Consider the following 11,237-nt stretch of genomic DNA (forward strand, 5'->3'; position numbering starts at 1 on the left):
CCATCCACAAAGGAGGAATTGTCTAGTCTAGCCTTTGATACATTAAGTTCTCTCTTCTCTGCTTCAGGAAACTCCTACGCCATAGTCCAAGGGGTGTGTACGAGGGTACGTGAAAAAATAGAACTGAAAAATAATACGGATGTTTCCACGAACTTTCTGAAGTACCCTCAAATATTTGGAGAGATCCTCTCCAGGACAGGGAGGCATCCAGTCAATGTGGAAGGGTCCCCATTCTTCCTTCGCTAAGATCTGGCATCTTCCAATCTTCACCAGCAGGAAGTCCCAACTTCGATCTTACTCTCGGCTCTCTTGCTGCAGCTCCAGCCTGTTTCTATTCCCTGCAGCCCCATGCAGACTCTATTGATCTTCCCAGCCTTCCCCTAATCTTGTCAAGCCCCACATCCTGGGTTTTTCGGTATAAAACTACCCCCTCCACTTCTTTACCTTCCAAGCCCCTCCCCATCTTGTCGAGCCCCCCAAGACTCCGCCCAGCTAGCCCTCCTGCCCACGGCGGCAGCCAATAGCCGAGGACCTGATTTGCATAGCGGTACGGGGGGAGCGGCGGAGAGAAGGGGGAGGGACCAGACGACCTCCTAAATCAAAGTTGGGAGGCGAGGACTGGGCGGAGGGGCTGCCGGGTTCCGGGCTGGGGCCGGCCGGGGGCAGGGGCGGGGGAAGGGAATGGGGGGCGGGCGCAGAGGACGGCGGAGCCTGCCGGACACGGACAGCTCCGTCGCTCCCTCCCTCGTCTCATCCCCACATCCCCTCTTGCCTCCTCCCCTCGCCCGGAGCAGCATTCTCTGCAGACCCTTGGTCCTCACGCCCAGGGTCGTCCCGCTCCCGCGGCTCCGTGTAATTGCCTCCCTCTCACCCGCCAACTCGGCAACTTTCTCCGCCCGCACCCGGGGTGGGGAGGACTGCTTTGCCTGGGAAGATTTCTCCTGGGGTTCATTGGGGGGCAGTCTCTTCTTTAGAGACTGGGCTTCTGAGTCCCAGAGAGACGACCGCCACCCGCAGCCTGCCCCCAGCGAACCTGCCGTCGGGTCTCGGCACCCTCTCTTCCCCTCTCCCCCAACCATGACCGAAATGAGCGAGAAGGAGAATGAACCGGATGACGCGGCCACCCACGCCCCCCCAGGGACCGTCTCCGTCCTCCAGGAAACCAAGGTAACTCGAGGGGCGCGAGGCCCGGCCTCCACCCAGTGCGCCCCTGGCCCGGGGGCCCTCCTCCCGGCGCGGTGGCCACTGTGGGCTCGGGAGCGCTGGGGTCACGGTGACGGGGCCCGCGTGATCCCTAAGGCTCGGCGCCGCAACCCGGAGGGAGGAGTGGGTTCGCGATGAGGGACCGCAAGGAGCCCGCGATCACACAAGCGCGGCACGCCGGTGCGCACGAGAGGAGCGGACGCGCGCTCGCGACCCCCGGGGAGGTTGTAACTCGGCTTTGTTGGAGGGAGTCGGCGCAGCGCAGGCGGGGAGTGTGCGGCGGTGTGTAGCGGGCGTGGGCCGGTGTACGCCGCCGTGTGTGCGTGCGGGGCGCACCCCCTGCCGCGGCCGCCACTCTCCGTGCGTCTGAATATGTCTCTACGACCTGTCTGTCTCTGTCTGCATGTCTCTCTGCGAGCATCTCTCCCCGTCTCTCTCGGCTTCTCTGTGTGTTTGTGTCTCTGAGTCCCTGGGTGTCTCTCTGACCCACCGCAGTCCTGCCTTCTCCCCTTCCAACCCGGTTAAGCTCGGGGACGTGAGGCTGCGGCCGGGGGTGCGCAGCTTCCGAGTCCGCGCTGGGGGCTGCGGCAGAGCTGGCCGTCCGTCGCGGGCGGGGACCGTAGAACTGTTGTTGCGGCTCCAGAGCAGAAAGACAGGCAGCCCTACCCCCCACCTCGTGGGGGTGGGGGAACGGGGGGAGGGCGGGTAGAAGCAAAAAGAGAAGTCATCCTAATTAATGAATGTCATAATTAACCCTAATTGTGTATGATTGTTACTCCTGCGGGAGTCACAATGAATAAATTATTCCCCAGTGAAGGCAGGCGGGGCCCAGACTTCTGGCGCTGAAAGGAGTGGGGGGGAAGCCGCCGCTCACATGCAACCCCCCACCCCACAATCTGTCTGCGCCCTCCCGAAGTTCTAGGTGCTGGCGACTGACCCGAACAAAGTTCTGTGGGAGCAACCTGAGCGGGCCGGGGAAGGGGACAGAAGGGGCTGCGCGGAGGAGCCCCCCCCCCCGACTTCAGGCCAAAACCTCCTTCCCTCTCTCTTCCAGTCTGGTATTTTGTCCCCCTCCTGTTCCTATTATCCAGAGGAGAAGGGGGGCATGAGGACCAGAATTCCTTGGTATTAGTAGCTCATCTATAGCTTCTCCCTCTGTCCCTCTTCCTCTTCATTAGTTCTTGACCACCCTCAGGATATTAGGTTAATTCAAGGTCAAGGTCATCAAGAGAGTGACTAGAGGGAGATGAATAGGGCCAGAGTAGAGTCTGGCTGAGGTACCCCAGGTAGCTCCCTATCCCTGAACCCTGGGACCCAGCAGGCCTCCCTTTGCTTGCTTCCCAGGGGCTTGGGGGCCTCCCAGGCCCTGCCCTGCTTCCCACGCCAAGGCCTGTCTGCTCCATCCCCTCTTTAGGAACTCTCCGAAGGCAGGCAGGGATGCTGGGCAGTGCTGCCTCAGCAGTCCAGCAGGCTGCAAGCTCAGCTGTGTGGGGAGGGGGAGGTCAGGGCCTGGCAGGTCTGTACCTCCCTCCTCCCAGCCCAAAGACCCTCCAATGTCGTCACATCTGGGTCTGAGCCGTGGAGATCCAAGGAGCAGGAAAGGAGAGGGACTACAACCTGACCTGGCCCCTCTTTGCCAGGCCAGTGGGAGCCCGTTCCCTTGGCCACGCCCCCTACACTTCACCCTCATGAAGGACTCAGTAATAACAACACAGGCTAGGCTGTGGGCCAGGTTGGGGGGATTCAGCAGGGCAGAGGTGGGCAGAGAGAGAACTCAGGGCCCTTGCCAGCCTCCTTCCATCCCTCCACCTCAGCCTGGCACTGACCGTGTTCCCAGGCTGTAGGGGTTGGGGAGTTAGAAGAATAGGGGCTTGGCTGCTGCCCCCCAGGTCAGTGTGAGACAGATACAACAGAGGGGCTGTTGCGCATCAGGCAGCGAAGCCAAAATTCCAGGCTATTCACCAGTGTTTTATGCCCTTTGTGCTTTTCTTGCCAGCCCAAGAGCCCAGCCTCCTGCTTCCCCTAAGGCTGGGTCTCAGCCCTGCACCCAAGCTACTAGTGACCCTCCTAGTAGGTTCTCTTCCTCTCTGGGTCCCCATCCCATCCTACCACATAGGGCCTGCCCATCACCCCCTTTGGTGCCATCCCTGGGAGGACCCCGCCATGCCAACTCTGCAATCTGAGTCAGCTTGTGCCACGTCCACCACCACCCACTGCCAGCTGCCTAGTGCCCTTTCGAGAGATGCTGTGGGGAATTGAGGAAAAAAGGGGACGTCCAGGGTGGGGGGAGGTGGGGCAGAAACAGGCAGGCCAGGCCCTGCCTTGGGGAAGGGCTCCAGAAGAACAGGCCTCGTGGTCCAGGCTCCAACCCGGACAAGCTCCGGGTGCACTGGGAGGGAATAGGATCCAGTGGGCCACCTTGCTAGGGTATGTGGCAACTTCTCTCCATGCAGGGAATGAGTCCTGGGGCAGTGGGGGGACCAAAAAGATAGCTGGTGGGGAGATGGAGAAAGGTCTTGTCTGGGAACTAGAAGTCAGGAGAATACCTGGCCTGGCTAAGCCAAAATGAAGTTTTGGGTGGCCAAGCCAGATGTCTCTGGAGTTGGCAGGCATCAAGCCATTTGGCAGAGGTGCCCCCATCCTGCCCTCTAGCCACAGCCCTTGACATCTGCCAGCTACCCCAGGTGGCATGTTGTTCCTTCCTGCTTCTCTGTCCTCCTGGGATCTGAGGCCCCCAGCCAAGACAGGGAGTCAGCAGGCAGAGTTGGGGTTGCCCTGGTGCTGGGAACATTCTGTTCAGGACACCTCTGGTATCCTAGAGAGGTGGCTCTTGCCACTGAAACCAGGGGGTACCAGGAAAAGGCATAGGCTGGAGAGTAGGGAAACTTGAAATCTCATCCTATGAGGATTACTATGGAAATAATGGCCTTGGGAAGGGAAACATGATTGATGTCTTCAAATATTTGAAGGGCTGATGTGTAGAAGAGGGAGTAGCCCTTTCTGGAGCCAAGGCAGGAACAAAGGCCGTAGGCGAAAACCACAGGGAGGCAGGTTTCAGCTCTATATAGGGAAGCACTTTCCAGCTATTGCAGCTGCCCAAAGATGGAATGATTGTCCCAAGACAGGGTGTGCTTCCCATTGCAAGAGGTGACCAACAGAGTCAGACAACCATTCAGAGGAGATGTGGTCAGGGCGATGGGGTGGGGACTGCTCTAAGTGGCCAGTTTTTCTGGTCCCTTCTAACCCTAAAGTCCATGACTGACCTGGTGGAGAGGCCCATGGCACAGCTGAGGGGCAGAGGTGAGGGCCAAGGCAGGGTCCAGAGCAGCAGGATGCTCCTGGCCATTGGGCTCAGCAGCCGGAGCCACTGGCTCAAGTCCTGGCTCTGCTACTCACAAGCTGAGGACTCATGGGTAAGTGATTTCACCTTTATGCGTCTTAGTTCCTCATGTGAAAAGTGGGACAACGGTCTTCACCACCTGTGACAGTAGCATCAGGATTAAGGAGATGCTGCATATAGAATGCTACCAGTACTGTGACAATGACAGCCCCTCACAGATGTCAGTTTCTGGGGTTTGGGGGGACCTAGAGCCTATATTGCTTACAGAGTATCTAGTCTTGCCTCCTCCCTCATGGTTGTGGGGAAACTGAGGCTCAGAGAGAGGAAGTAGAGTGGTTGCCTTCAGGCAGCACCCTCACAGATGTCAGTTTCTGGGGTTTGGGGGGACCTAGAGCCTATATTGCTTACAGAGTATCTAGTCTTGCCTCCTCTCTCATGGTTGTGGGGAAACTGAGGCTCAGAGAGAGGAAGTAGAGTGGTTGCCTTCAGGCAGCAGGTTTAGTCTTGCCCCCACTCCCAGCACAGCACACCCCCCAGAGACCCAATGTACTCTGTGCTTGAGGTCCCTGGGCAGAACAGTGGGTGATTCAACTGCCTCTTGGGGTCCATCAGAGCTCCCAGAGTCATGTTTGGCCCTGGATGGCCCACAGCCTGGCCTGCGCTGGTATTTGTGTTCTAATTAATTGTCTCTCTGCCCCTCTACCTCTGCTTCCATGCCCAGGCATCTGGGGCCCGGGGCCTTGCTTCTCACAGATACACAAAGAAGCCCATAGTACTGTCCAGGAAGCTGGGTTTGGAAGGAGCTGAGCAATTCAGCATGCCAGACACTCCAGAGCTCTGGCCTCCCAGCTGGCACACCAAGGCCTGCCTTGTGCCCAAATATCCCCTCATTGCTTACCCCTCCATTTTGCTGCCTGCTGGCCTCCCAGCGGCTGGAGGGGCCACCACTTCCATCCCCTTGGCACAATTGCCAGGCAGGCAGACATGGTACACAGGCTGGCTGGCGTGCCAGCTGGCAGCCCTGGCCAAGTGTCTCTGCCTGGAGCCAGGTCTGTGGCCCCCTTTTCTATTGCTGGTAGAAAGTAGTGAGCAGGAGTAAGGCAGCTCTCAACAGGAGGGGAGAGAGGCAAGGCTCTGGGTAGAGAAGTTTCTAGAACTTGCTCTGGACAGACTCAGTAGGAGTGTTTGGGTGAGCAGTGGAAATGACTCTGGCCTCACTGTAGAATCGACCCTGTGCCCAAGAACATGGGCTCCGTTTAGGGTTCCAGACATATGTTCATCATTTATTCAACTGAGGTACATTGCCCTTTTTTTTTTCTTTTTTCAAAAAATGACCCATGGGCCGGCCCGGTGGCGCACTGGATAGTGCGCCGCTTGGGAAGCGCGGCGGCGCTCCCGCCCAAGGGTTCGGATCCCACATACAGACCGGTTCCTGCTCACTGGCTAAGCGAGGCGCGGGAGCAACATCGAGGGTTGCGATCCCGTTGCCGGTCCCTGGTCCGGTACGGGGGCAACCCTGAGGGTTGCGATCCGTTGCCGGACACGGAAAAAGACAAAAGACAAAAAAAAAAAAAATGACCCATAAGGGGATCTTAACCCTTGACTTGGCCTTGTCAGCACCTCGCTCTCCCAAGTGAGCTAACCGGCCATCCCTATATAGGATCCGAACCCGTGGCCTTGGTGTTATCAGCACCACACTCTCCCAAGTGAGCCACGGGCCGGCCCTTAAGTGTTGAGGCCTTGTGTGGGGATTTAAAGCTACTGTGCCTGCTGTCAGGGGGCTCATAATCTCCTGGGGGTGTAAGAAGTAAACTACAGCAGTAACCTGGTTGGAGCCATAGTGGAAGTCAGTACTGGATGCAGTGGGCACCACAGGAGGGAGGGGTTCCATGAAATGGAATTTCTGCAGAAGAGACAGCTTCCCAGAGGACAGGGGCCATTGGAAAGATATTGAAAGGACAAAGAGGGTATTAACTGGATAAGGCAGAGAAGAGGACAGGCATGTCAAAAGCTCAGAGGCATTAAAGCATGAATGAGTTAGAGAATCCTCACATCTGGGCTGCAGGTGGAAGGTATGGGATGGAAGGGCAGGTTTGGCCAAGTTGCAAGGGGTCCTGAGGAGCCATGAAAGGTTGCCAGCAGGGTCAGGGATCATCTCCCTGACAACTGTATGGCAGATGGCTGTAGGGGATAGGCGAGGTGGAGGCAGGGGGCTGGGGAGGGGCTGTGGTTCTGAGCCAGACTGGCGCCATCAGGGCTTGAACTAAGCAGGGCTGCGGAGGAGATAAGAAGATGGGCTGGAGAGATGTTTTGGGGAAAGAATCATCTCTGAGGATGAGGGTCCAGGATGACCACTCCCCACCTGCCCTCAGCCTGTTCAAGAACACAAGTGGAAAACTGAGGACCTAGTGTGTTTTGCTTGGCCCCCAAAGTGTTATTTTTTTTTAACTTAAGTAAATGGTACACCCATGAAATACTGTGTAGCCATAAAAAAGAATAATGAAACACTTTATGTACTGGTATGAAATGATTCCCAAGATTTACTGTTAAGTGAAAAAAGCAAGTTGCAGGCAAAATAGTATACCTGCAAAATAGTATATTTCTGCAAAGGAAAAAGGAAATAAAAGCTCTTAAATGTGTTTCTATCCAATGTCACATAAAAGTTTAGATATTCTTCTGAAAAACTGGAAAAGCTGGCAACTCTGGGCTGGCCTTACGGACTAGCCTCAGCTGGCAAAAGAGACGAGCAGCTGCTCCCTGGCTGTCCAGTTTGCCACAGTCCCCACCACTCCTAATTGTGTGCCTGTCCCACCAGAACTCCTTTCTTCATGGTGGTTACCTGCCTGGCCCTGTAGGCATCTGGGATTGTCACCCACCATCTGGAACTTGGGAGCCTCTCTCTTAGTCCTTCATCTTGGCCCTGACCCACAGCCCCCACGGTGCTGCTGCCTTCACAGGAGAAAGGAAGCCTGCCATGGGCCAGCCCCTTCTAGGCTCCCACTCGGCTGCTCTTCTCCTCTCAGCTCCAGCGATTCAGGCGTTCACTCTCCCTCAAGACCATCCTCCGAAGTAAGAGTGTGGAGAACTTCTTCTTTCGCTCGGGCGCTGAGCTCAAGTGCCCCACAGAGGTGCTGCTGACGCCCCCAACGCCACTGCCCCCTCCGTCCCCACCATCCACATCGGCAGACAGGGGCCTGCCCACCCCAGCCCCCCCCCCGTGCCCAATCCCACGCCATTGTCACCCACCATCTGGAACTTGGGAGCCTCTCTCTTAGTCCTTCATCTTGGCCCTGACCCACAGCCCCCACGGTGCTGCTGCCTTCACAGGAGAAAGGAAGCCTGCCATGGGCCAGCCCCTTCTAGGCTCCCACTCGGCTGCTCTTCTCCTCTCAGCTCCAGCGATTCAGGCGTTCACTCTCCCTCAAGACCATCCTCCGAAGTAAGAGTGTGGAGAACTTCTTCTTTCGCTCGGGCGCTGAGCTCAAGTGCCCCACAGAGGTGCTGCTGACGCCCCCAACGCCACTGCCCCCTCCGTCCCCACCATCCACATCGGCAGACAGGGGCCTGCCCACCCCAGCCCCCTCCCCGTGCCCAATCCCACGCCCCCTGGCACCACTCAAACCAGTGAGGCTGCACAGCTTCCAGGAACATGTCTTCAAGCGAGCAAGCCCTTGTGAGCTGTGTCATCAGCTCATTGTGGGTAGGTGCCAGGGCACTGAGGTGGGCACAGGGAGGGGCCAGGGTGTGCTTTGAGGAGTAGTCCCATGGAACTGCCTGATATTGGGCTCTTGCTCTTCAGGACCCTCAATGCTGACGGTGCCTCTCACCCTGGGTGGACAGATGAGCACTGTTGAGGGTGGGGGTGTGCCCGGTGTTGCGCCGTGTTCACTAACCGTGCAGGCTTCAGTGCCACTTCACACCCTGACTGTATGAGGGGTGGGCGCTAGGCCCCAAGGCTGGCATGAGAACGCCCAGCTCCCTGCTGTCTCTCCGTGCCCTAACCTGCCTTCTTCACTCCTTCCCCATGGGGGCATCCCCCGCTGACTAGCGCCTCTGGCTGCATGCAAATCTTCCTAGGAAACTCCAAGCAGGGCTTGCGATGTAAGACGTGCAAAGTCAGCGTCCACCTCTGGTGCTCTGAGGAAATCTCCCGTCAGCAATGCCCAGGCAAGACGGTGAGCGGGGACCATGCAGAGACGGCTGGCTACACGTGCCCCTGGGACTGCCATGTGGGGGAATGAGTGCCCCTCAAGGCTGGCTCCTCCCGTGACATGGTCCCTGGGCTTGGGAACGGCCAAGTCTCAATGGGCTGTGACCTACCCATGCCCTCTCTCTGCCCATTCCTGCCACAGTCCACCTCCTTCCGTCGCAACTTCAGCTCCCCCCTCCTGGTGCATGAGCCACCACCAGCCTGTGCCATAAGCAGAGAGTCCCCACCCACTGGTGAGTGTCCCCATTGCCCCTGTTCCCACTGTGGCATGTTGAAAAATGTTCACATTCCTCAGATGGGCACTGAGTCACACTGGCACTGCCAGTTCTTGGTGCTCCTACCACTTCCCTTCTCTGGATATTCCTGTCCTTTATGTAGGGTTCACTCACTCATTCATTCATTCATTCATTCATTCATTCATCCTTAAACAAACACTTATTGAGCACCTACTGAGTGCCAGGCACTGTGCTAGACACTGTGGAGTTTACGGTCTACTAGAGGAGAGAAGGACAGGGAATAAAGAGTGTGACGTGCACGCTGTCCTCGTCTGCAGTCAAGGAAGGCTTGCTGGAGACATGAAGGATGAGGAGTTAGTCCGTTGAGGATCTGGGGAAGACTGGTGTGAGCAGAGGGAGGCTTGAGGTGGGAAGGGGCAGGGCGTCAAAGAAAGAAGGAAGAGTGGCTGGGACCAAGGAAGTAAAAGGGATGTGTGCGAAGGGACCCTGGGCACAGGCCTTGGGGTCCACTTTAGGATTGTCTTCTGGACTTTATTCTTTTTTTTTTTTAACCCCACCCCACCACTATCCCCACACGTGCCCCAGAGCCTGGGTACCTCTCCCTGAGTCCTCTCAATGATCTGGCTGGGCTTTTGGAGTCAGGCCCCCTCTTCCACTCCCTGCCTCTTTTCCCTGTGCCAGAGACCCCACCCTGTGCGCAAAGGCCTTAGGGTCCTTCTCCCCGAGTTCCCTTCACAATTCGCTGGACTTCAGAGTCAGGTCACCTCCCCCATCGCATGCCCCTTTTCCCTCTAGACTTTATTCTAAGGAGAAATGTTGTGTTTTTACGAAAGCGTTCTAGCTGCTGAGTGAATTGCACAGGCTGCAATGGAGGCAGGGAGATCGGTTGGGAGGCTGTCGTGCTTGTCAAGAGTTTGGTAGTTTGACCAGGCTGGGAGCAGTGGAGATGGAGAGGTGTGGGCAGATTCTAGGGATGTTTGGGAGGTAGGACTAGGGGGAAGAGTGGACGTAAGCAGCGAAGACAGCGAAGAGGCAGGGATGCCCCAGGTTCCTGCATGGGTGCCATGGGAGGACATAGAGCTGTCACTGGGATGAGGAAAACCTGGCAGAGATGGGGGGTGGACAGATGGGGAGTTCAGCCAGGGGCATGCCCAGCCAAGGTGCTAGGCCTCGAGGGTGGATCTTCAGCAGGGGCCAGCGGGAAAGTGGATCCCGTCTATGAGACCCTGCGCTATGGCACCTCCCTGGCACTGATGAACCGCTCCAGCTTCAGCAGCACCTCTGAGTCCCCCACACGGAGCCTGGTATGGTGGCCACCAAAGGGGAGCTTCAGGGGGAGGGGTGTCTGAGCATGACAGCAGGGCCAGGGGCTGAGCTCTTCCCTCTCTGTGTCCCCAGAGTGAGCGGGATGAACTGACTGAGGATGGGGAAGGCAGCATCCGCAGCTCAGAGGAGGGACCTGGTGACAGTGGTGAGCAGGGATGGGAATCGGGCAGGAATGGAGGACAGTGGGGGGGCCACTCCCTACTGCCTCACACCCTGCCCCCACCATGGCATCTCCAGTATTCACAGCCCCAGCTGAGAGCGAAGGGTCAGCAGCAGAGGAGAAGAGCCCTGGACAGCAGGTGAGCCCGTACTGGCACTGAGCGCCACCCCCACACATCACCCCCCGCAGGCCAGCGTGGGAAAGGGGTATCACTTCTTGTCATCGATCCATAGGTGGATGAGAACACAGTGAGTGGAGATTCACTGCTCCCTCACTCATGCTCCGTCCCCGGGGCTGGGTGAGAGGCACAGGAGGCAGGGTGCTACCTTCTCCCACGCCCCCACTGCCTATTGCACTCACTCCTGCTCCCCCAAGGGCAGGCAGTTCCAGGGTGCGGCAGGCAGAGGGCTGCCCCCCCCATGCCTGGTCCAGTCACCCGAGGGGTGGGAGAGCACAGCAGGTAGGAGGGTCTTTTCACTGTCATCGACCCGGGACCCACTGCCCCACCTCCTAGTTGCCCAGGGTAGGCATGCTCAGAGCAAATGGGTAGCTGAGGGAGTGAAGATTTCACCCTCCCACCACTGACCCAGAGCTTTTCCCACAGCCCCCTAAGCCCCCCCTGCGGAAGGATGTGGGGCCCATGTACTCCTACGTTGCGCTCTACAAGTTTCTGCCCCAGGAGAACAATGACCTGGCTCTGCAGTAAGTCCCCTCTGTGTCCTGGCCTAACTGGGCAGCTGCCTGGTGCCAGCCTCAGGGATC

General features: G+C 57.8%; 1 protein-coding gene across 1 annotated transcript in view; it reads left to right on the forward strand.

The window, feature by feature from the left end:
- Positions 1 to 700: 700 nt before the first annotated feature.
- The window catches only part of STAC2 (SH3 and cysteine rich domain 2), a 17,008-nt gene continuing 6,471 nt past the window's right edge, over positions 701 to 11,237 (forward strand). The window contains exons 1-8 of the mRNA XM_008573595.1: positions 701 to 1,167; positions 7,937 to 8,243; positions 8,621 to 8,718; positions 8,896 to 8,986; positions 10,181 to 10,293; positions 10,388 to 10,460; positions 10,553 to 10,614; positions 11,080 to 11,177. Coding sequence (XP_008571817.1) covers positions 1,078 to 1,167; positions 7,937 to 8,243; positions 8,621 to 8,718; positions 8,896 to 8,986; positions 10,181 to 10,293; positions 10,388 to 10,460; positions 10,553 to 10,614; positions 11,080 to 11,177 — 932 coding nt within the window. The 5' untranslated portion in view covers positions 701 to 1,077. The remainder of the gene's footprint in view (positions 1,168 to 7,936; positions 8,244 to 8,620; positions 8,719 to 8,895; positions 8,987 to 10,180; positions 10,294 to 10,387; positions 10,461 to 10,552; positions 10,615 to 11,079; positions 11,178 to 11,237) is intronic.

This window comes from Galeopterus variegatus, unplaced genomic scaffold (genome assembly GCF_000696425.1).
Source record: "Galeopterus variegatus unplaced genomic scaffold, G_variegatus-3.0.2 Scaffold938, whole genome shotgun sequence".
Lineage (NCBI taxonomy): Eukaryota > Metazoa > Chordata > Mammalia > Dermoptera > Cynocephalidae > Galeopterus > Galeopterus variegatus.